An 8,351-nucleotide genomic window follows, 5' to 3' on the forward strand; every position below is an offset into this window, starting at 1 on the left:
AAATAACAGTTGATTGAGTCGTTCAGGAGATAATCTATTTCTTTTCTTGGAAATTATTGTTCCAGCTTCGCTAAATAACCGTTCACAGGGAACACTAGTGGCCACTATACTTAAGTATTTTTTGGCTAGTAATGATACAGCTGAGTATTTAGATTCGTTTTCTTTCCACCAATTTAAAGGATCTTGATCGTAGGGAACTTTGATTTTCAAATTTTTATACTCTTCAAGTTGTTTCATCGTAGGACTTTGAGTTATCGAATAATCGTCTTCGTCATCATCATCGCTATCTATCATTAATGATCGTAATTTCTTACGAGGAGGAGAGTGTGTTTCAAAATGTTCTTCATTTTCTAATATTGATTCAGAGATTAATTCTTCTTCATTTTCTATTTCTGGATCAGTAATTAATTCTTTCAGCTCATTTTCAAGTTGTTTCCAAACAGTTACTTTTTCTTCTTCAGATAGAAATTTTAACTCTCGAAATCTAGGGTCTAATGCTGATGATTTTGCTAATATTAAACCCATCATTTCTCTTTGATATTTTAAGTCATCTAAAATTAGTTTTTTTACTGTAGTTAAAAAATTAGTGTCTATTTCACTAACTTTTAATTGATTCCGAGCCCCGATTAATCACACCGATATTGCGATATTTTCGATAATTATATTTAGATATCGATATCGAAATTATTGAAAAAATACCCACGATATCGATATCGTATCGAATTATCGATATCGTTGGCCAACACTAGTTATTATACATATCTGTGGTGCCAATGATGTAATACCCGAACGCTGGCTCGCACTGCGCTTTCGCGGACGGGCGATAATGATGAGCCGTAAAATACTTAATGCATTCGCACTGCGACGAGGGACGGGCGACAATGCATAAAATGAACGAATTTCGGTCGCTCTGCGAAAACTCGGACTGACGACGATTTTCATGTGTATTGCATGCCTACTAGCGTGTAGAGCCTTAACGTATATAAAGAGATAACGGCTGCACGAGCGGCCGATCACGACGTACTCGTCAGGGCAACACCACCGGTACTAATTTCCCTCCGTTATGTCCAGGCCGCCGTGGACGGTCAACCGACAGATAAGCTTATCTGCCGTTTGGTGGTGGCACGGCATGTGCGCTGATTGTAGCGTCAACACACACTAAGGATTTTCCAAAATTCGTGTTCTGAAAATGTGCTCACACAGTCACACAACTCACACAAGGCTTTCGAGATTCACAATGATAATTTTTAATTTCTTTTTTGCTTGTAAATAGTTGCCATTTTTTCAAATTATAAACTAATAAGTTATAACTATTGGTTACATATTATATTGGATATAGGTACAATTAGTAATATTAGTAGACATACGGTGTATAAACTATACATTAATCTTATTTGCAGTAGGTAGTTATTTAGGTATAAAATATAATAATTATTAATAATGGTCTCAAACATGGTTGAAAGATAGGCGCAACTAGGGTTGGGTAACATTTTGATGGGATGGATGCAACGGTGGCGGCGAGACGGTGGCGGCGAAAAGAGTAGGTTCGTGTTCGTGTTGGGGCCCATGAGTTCACAATTTGAAATATAAATACATTAAAGAGTTCTTATAAATTAAATACTTACAATTTGTAATAATTATACATTTCTCACATACCTAACTATAATATTAATAATATAAGTAATATATAATTTTTTCTCTTTGTGTATATAGTATAGTATTATGTAAAACATTGTGTAGTTAAATAATACAATATAATATATTAATATAAACTAAAATTAACAATAATTACTAAAGTCGTACAACTAATATGATAAATAATGCAGTAATCCTATACGTTTGTTATGAGTCTGTCTATATTTTGTTCTAGTAATAGCCAAAGTGTAAATTTTTTTTAAGAATCTTAAAAGAGTTGCTGTTTTTAATTTCTATTGGTAGTATATTGAAAATTTTTGGACCAATATGTAAGTATGTGGATTGTGATAATATTTTGTGCATAGTTGGTACTTTGATATTAGATATTTACCTAGTAGTGTGTCCGTGTTCAGTTTTAAAAGTAAGGTTATTTTTAATTATGTAAATTACCGACGCTTTATAAAATAATTTTTTATTGGTATACTCGCGCCGGCGAAAGAATGCTTTGGGCGGCGACCAAATTTCGTCCGATCTCGCGCGTTCCCACCACTAAACCTTCCCGAACGCTGGCCGCCGTCAACTCTGGCCGCCGCCACCGTCGTCGCTACCGTTGGGCCGCCGTCAAAGCCGCCGGTTGCGCGTAGTGCGTGGGGGAATTTACGCCGGCGCCTAGGTGGTAGAGTGGGAGAAATTTGGGTACGAAACCACGGAGCTCCGTCATTTGGATGCGCCAACGAGAAGCGTTCTCTCGCCGGCGCGAGTATAGTACATTCATGTCATTGTATAAATATTTTATGTGGTATCTTGAGTATTTTTTTAGGATAATTTTTAGTATTTTATTTTGAATTTTTTTCAATGGATCTATAGTTGTATCATACGTACCTCCCCATATAGAAATACCATATCTAATTATGGAGTAATTACCTACACTGCATGACATTTTTTTTTTTGCTAAAAAATTATATGTTATATAGTTCCATTCAATAATTTTAGGAAAAATCATAAAAAAAAAATTTTAAATTTTAAAAAAATTTTACGAACTACTAATTTTTAACTGGTTTAAGCAAATGATAGCCAGGTTTTCATTAGCTTTAATCGAACATACTTTAGGTGCATAACCATCTAATGTTATAATGCATATATGCCCTTGTATGCAGTGTAGGGTTAACCCTAATTGTCTTAAGTTCTAAGATATCTGTTAAATTTTTAAATGCATACATAAGTTTTCTTAATTTATTTGTTAAACATGTTATGTGGTCATTCCATTTAAGATTATGACACATTTCTATACCTAAGTATTTACAGTTTTTAACTATTTTTACAAAGGTTTGGCAAGTACATATATTTTGATTTAAACAGTCATTCTCGTGAATACATAGATTTGTTTTATTTGGTTGATTCAAATTAACTATATAGTGTGGTAATATGTAGGTTTTTTCTAAGTTTAGGAATAAATTATTTTCACATAGCCATTTTTGTACTCATGTCGGATTGAACATTAGCAAATACTTCATCCAAAGTCATGTATTTGCATTGTTGAAATCATGATTTAAGATAGTATGGTTGACCATCGGCTTGTGATAAGAAAGCCAGTACAGTGAATCTCACTTTTTTATTATAGCAGCCTCCATGTGAGAAAAATAGTGTCATAAACTCGTAATTTGCGCAGCTGTTTAAATCATACGGATAAGACATATTAATGGTATCGGTGTAATATGTATCGATGACGCAAGTTTCTTATAAATTGTATCCACTGAGTGGATTCTAATTAAATAATTACAATAGTTTTAATACAAGCAATAAACAAGAACACAAATAATAAAGTTAACAAAAATGTTTAATAATAATATATTATTAGTGTACCTACCTATAAATAACATATTATTTAATATCTACGAGGTCACTAATTTCGACAATTTCTTTTTAGTGGTGTTTAGTTTTTTATTATTTTGATTTTAAATGTGATTGTTAATTGTGAATTGTGAATGTGAATGATTGTGTATTGTCTCATTCTCATTATAAGGCAATGTGTATATACAGGGTGTAACAGATTGAACTGACTTTTGGAATAACTTTTGTTCTAATCAATATTTAAAAAAAATGAATTGATATATAATTTATAGCCACTTGCGCTACATGTGTAATAAAAAAAAAAATATTTCTATTTTTTAATACCTAAAATAAAAAGTTTTGAATAAATTCAAAATAGCCAATTTGTGAATCTGATTATAAGAACGATTTGGATGGTAAAAACTTTTATCTAATACAAGTAGTTTATTTTTTAGAATTTTTTTAAATATCACTATTTTTTTTATTAAATTAATTTGGAACGCAATAACTATTTTAAAAATATTATTTTTGGAAAATTGCATGGGTATATTTCTAAGACTATTTACTAATCCTATAATTTTATCAATTTTTGTCATACGTTTGAATAACATAATTTTTTTTTTTTTTTTTGGTCAGTTCTTTCTGTTACACTGTATATCGGATAACACAGTTTGTTTATGTTCTGCACAATCAAATCTAAAAGAAATTTTCTTTATAAAAAAATCTTCAAATACATTTTGAGAGTCTTTAAATTTGGCGAAGGACAATTCTAGAGATGTTATTATTCTGAATAGATTGCTGTTAGGATGAGAAAGATATCCTCTACTTTTAGCCATTACTAAATCTGCATTGGTACCGTAAGCTGTCGTATTCAGATTTTTGAAACTAGATACACACTTGGCATTTAGTCTTTGCAGTTAATCGCTTGGCCATATATCTAAAAAATTAAACTAAATGTTAAGTAGTACTATGTTAATAAATAATTATTTATTTAAAGTTTGTTTTTTACTTATATAAAAACATTCCCTGCTAAATGATATTGTAATATTCTCGTAGTTTGGAGCGGTCAGAGTAATATTCTGATAGCCGTTGACTACGAGTATATTATAATTTTACAGGAAGCAAGACCACTTTTGTTGATGATGAAGATGTTGACAAGGTAGTTTATAAATGAATGTAGACAGATGAAAAGATACTTTGTAGTTTATTAAAATGTTCTTCAGTAATTTTGTCTAAGTCCAAATGACAAGTTACTACACAGAGTGACGTGAAGGTGCTTGTTGTACTCTGGAGTAGACACGTCTGAATACAGGCTGTTTCAGGCTCCCTTTAATATTCGGGTCCCTGCTCCCCCTGCCTATCGATACGCTATCTCTTTGACTATTGCCAAAATTCTTTAAGGAGGTCGTTTACCTACTTGCTTATTCCTAATTTTAACTATCATATATAATGATTTTTATGTGTTGTGAGTTAACGGATACTATCCGTTACACCTCCCCCCTAAAAAGTTCATTTTCATCGCCTAACCGAGAAAAATTAACTCAATTTGATTCCCCGTCACTTCAAGCAGTGGCGCCGATCCCTATACCCAAGTATGGCGACTGCCATAGTGAATTATGTGGTGGGTGGGTAGGTACTGGGTGCTGGGTAGGTGACATAAAGCCCATATGTAAATATTATGAAAGTATTTAAGTATAAAACTAAATAATATTTAACATAATTACATAGAAACACATGAGCTGTGATACGCCGATTAGGTCGTACAAGCCGTAGTCCGTAGACCGTAATAGCAACGCAGATAATAAGATAACGATAATGCGATGTATTGTAAAAATCAAAATATGTCTATTTTTGGATTGTATTGTAAATGTTGTGGTGATATCCACTGGCTGTTCGTTTGGCTACGCCGCTACGGTCGTCACTCGTCTACATAGAAGCTTTAACATTAATACCATCTAGTTCATTTTCGGGTAAGTACAATTCAATTTAATCATATCAAATTATATTTTAAAAAGGCAAATAAAATAAATTCTTTTCCATGAATAGATTCACCTAATGTGATTGATGACACTTTTCTGGATGAACATGATTGTTCTTCAATAAATCAAAATATAACAGCTAACGATGTAGAAGCTTTGGCATTAATACCATCTAGTTCATCTTTGGGTAAACACAATTTAATTTAATCAAATCAAATTATATTTTAAAAAGGCAAATAAAATATTTTTTTTTTTCCATGAATAGATTCACCTGATGTGATTGAAGACACTGTACTGGATGAACATGATTTTTATAACTGATAAATTTTACCTGTAACATTAAACCATTCATCAGATAATATAAAATTTTCCTGTTGAGCTAAATTTACAAAGAAATGTTTCAGTATCTGTTTTTACACGAATACTTTCAACAGATGATTCGTTTAAATCGTCGCTTAAATTGTACTCACTACCTGAGCCTTCAAAATCAGAATCATCGAGAGCAGAAAGAATATCATCAAAGTCCATTATGCTCGTTTAGTCGTTCGAAAACTATAATTTTTATTGCAATTTGCAATAATAATTAATATAATATATAGTGATAAGGATTGGCGGGAATTAACATATTATATTATCATCATCGTGTACCTAACCATAGCATTAGAAGTACGAAACCTATATTGTAATGTAGGTAATATTTATTATCAAAGAATTGCTTATAAAATTGAATTATTATTGACTAGTTACGGGCATATTACCACTTATAAATAAAAAAGAAATCGAAAGTTACCAGTGATACTCAACGTATAATACACTTAATTATATTAACTAGGTACCATGAATATCACCGGTGCTTCTCATTAAAAAAAATGGATAATCGTTATTATTGTATATTATATTATTATTATTATTGGATAACTGTTATTTAGAAAATAATTTATATCGAACATTTTTTTGTAAGATTTTTAGTTTTAATGATATGGACTCGGTACACACAATTAGTTTTTTGAAAATAGGTCTGCATCGTCTCCACTAAAAGCGCTATAGTATTTAAGACAGCTGATTGCTAGATTCATATTTATGGTCGTCGGATAAGCCATTTTACTGTAGTCGATGGGCAACCATACTATCTTAAATCATGGTTGAAATATACAAGTTATAGCCAGGATTGTTATCATAAGAAACAAAATGGCTACGTAAAGGGATATCATAAAAATCAATTTTTCTTATCATCAAAAATACGCCCACAAAAGCTAACAAATTCAAAATCCCGCGCTTACATACATGATTATTATTGGCTCCCTTTACGCTGCCATTTTTATTTTTATCATCAAATATTTGATTGAGAAGGGGTATATATGCAATAACCTTGTATATTTCAACCATGGATATTTGCATGATATCATTCAATCATTGACATAGTTCATAATTCCAGAACAGGATAACGTGGTGATAATTTTACACCGGTTTGTACCAATAAATTTCTTGATAATGTTTTAAGACTATCTACCTGTAGGTATATGATTAATGATTGTATAGTCATAAATCATCCACTTTTCAAAATGTCTATAATGATTATTATTATTTCTATTACGGATACACTTAGCAACGTGTTGTTATTGAGTGTTTGATAAACATCACATTTTAATTATTTTTTAAACACTTAGCTATTTTAAAAAACATCTTTAAAAGTTATTATAAAATAATTACACTATGGCCATGGAAGAAAAATCTAGTGAAAACATTGTCCAGACTATACAGGATATAGATAAAACTATTTTAAAGATTACCGAAGCAATACAAGTTCTTCGGAATGCCGAAAACAAATTAAATTTGGTTCGTTATACTTTTATTGATTTTATGATAAATTTAAACTATGCACGCCTGCGTGGAGAAATTGCTAAGTATAAGTAGAGTATAACACCAAAGTCAATCAATTAGCTTAAAATACTAGTTATTTTTATATGAGTGACCTTATTAGCTTTGGTAATTTTTAAGCTTACTGGATGTTGAAGTTTTAAATTCTGCTCATATAGAATTATTATATTATATAATACCACAGTGGTTTGTATAGATTTGTATGTTTTCATATAAAAAATAAAACATTATCGCTACTGGGTATTTACGTAAATAAATTATTTTCGGTTAGGTAATTACATTTAGAGAAAAACAGTATTATAGGGAGGTATTTAACAATTAAATTTGTTATAGACAATTTGATTAATGTTCGCTTTATAATATTATTATTATTATTATTCGAATCCCATCTTCGTCGCCAAATGTAATGTCAAGGTCCACGTTAATAAACGGCAACACAACATTATAATTAAAAGAAATTTAATGTGTACAAAACATGAAAGTTACATTATAATATTTCTATTATATAGTTCAAAACTGGAAGTAATCCATTAGAAAATATAACCAAAAAAGTGTTTCTTAAAAGTAACATAACCTCTTACAAAAGTAATCGGTTGTACAGTGCAACCACATACACTACAATATTCGCATTCATAAAAAGTGTTAATAATATTAATAAAATGCAATAGGTACTATCGCATTTTATTCATTGGATACTGAAACTTATATTTTACTTTGAACACTTACGTCTAATCAATTACATATTAGAATACATATAAGACACCAGATAAAGTAATGATGATATATATATAACGATTTCATTTCGTCTATTTGTTAGAATATTATTACTTATTCGAGTATTTGTTCTATAACTTTAGAAAGATAACAAAACTACGGATGAGATAACAAAATTTCAGGACTTAAAAAAAACAATCGGTCGACAACTTAAAGAATTGGAAGAGAAATTTGACCTTTCTAATCAATTGAAAATGACAGTGGTTGGCCACGCTTACAAACTGACTAAAAGGAATTATGGTGGCCCCGTAGATC

The 8,351-nt window shown here is 30.7% G+C and overlaps 1 protein-coding gene across 1 annotated transcript in view; it reads left to right on the top strand.

Moving 5' to 3' along the window:
* Positions 1-7,075: 7,075 nt before the first annotated feature.
* LOC100569247 (putative leucine-rich repeat-containing protein DDB_G0290503) overlaps positions 7,076-8,351 on the top strand; it is a 15,381-nt gene continuing 14,105 nt past the window's right edge. The window contains exons 1-2 of the mRNA XM_003241672.4: positions 7,076-7,280; positions 8,180-8,351. Coding sequence (XP_003241720.1) covers positions 7,158-7,280; positions 8,180-8,351 — 295 coding nt within the window. The 5' untranslated portion in view covers positions 7,076-7,157. The remainder of the gene's footprint in view (positions 7,281-8,179) is intronic.

The sequence above is a fragment of the Acyrthosiphon pisum genome, chromosome X (genome assembly GCF_005508785.2).
Source record: "Acyrthosiphon pisum isolate AL4f chromosome X, pea_aphid_22Mar2018_4r6ur, whole genome shotgun sequence".
NCBI lineage: Eukaryota > Metazoa > Arthropoda > Insecta > Hemiptera > Aphididae > Acyrthosiphon > Acyrthosiphon pisum.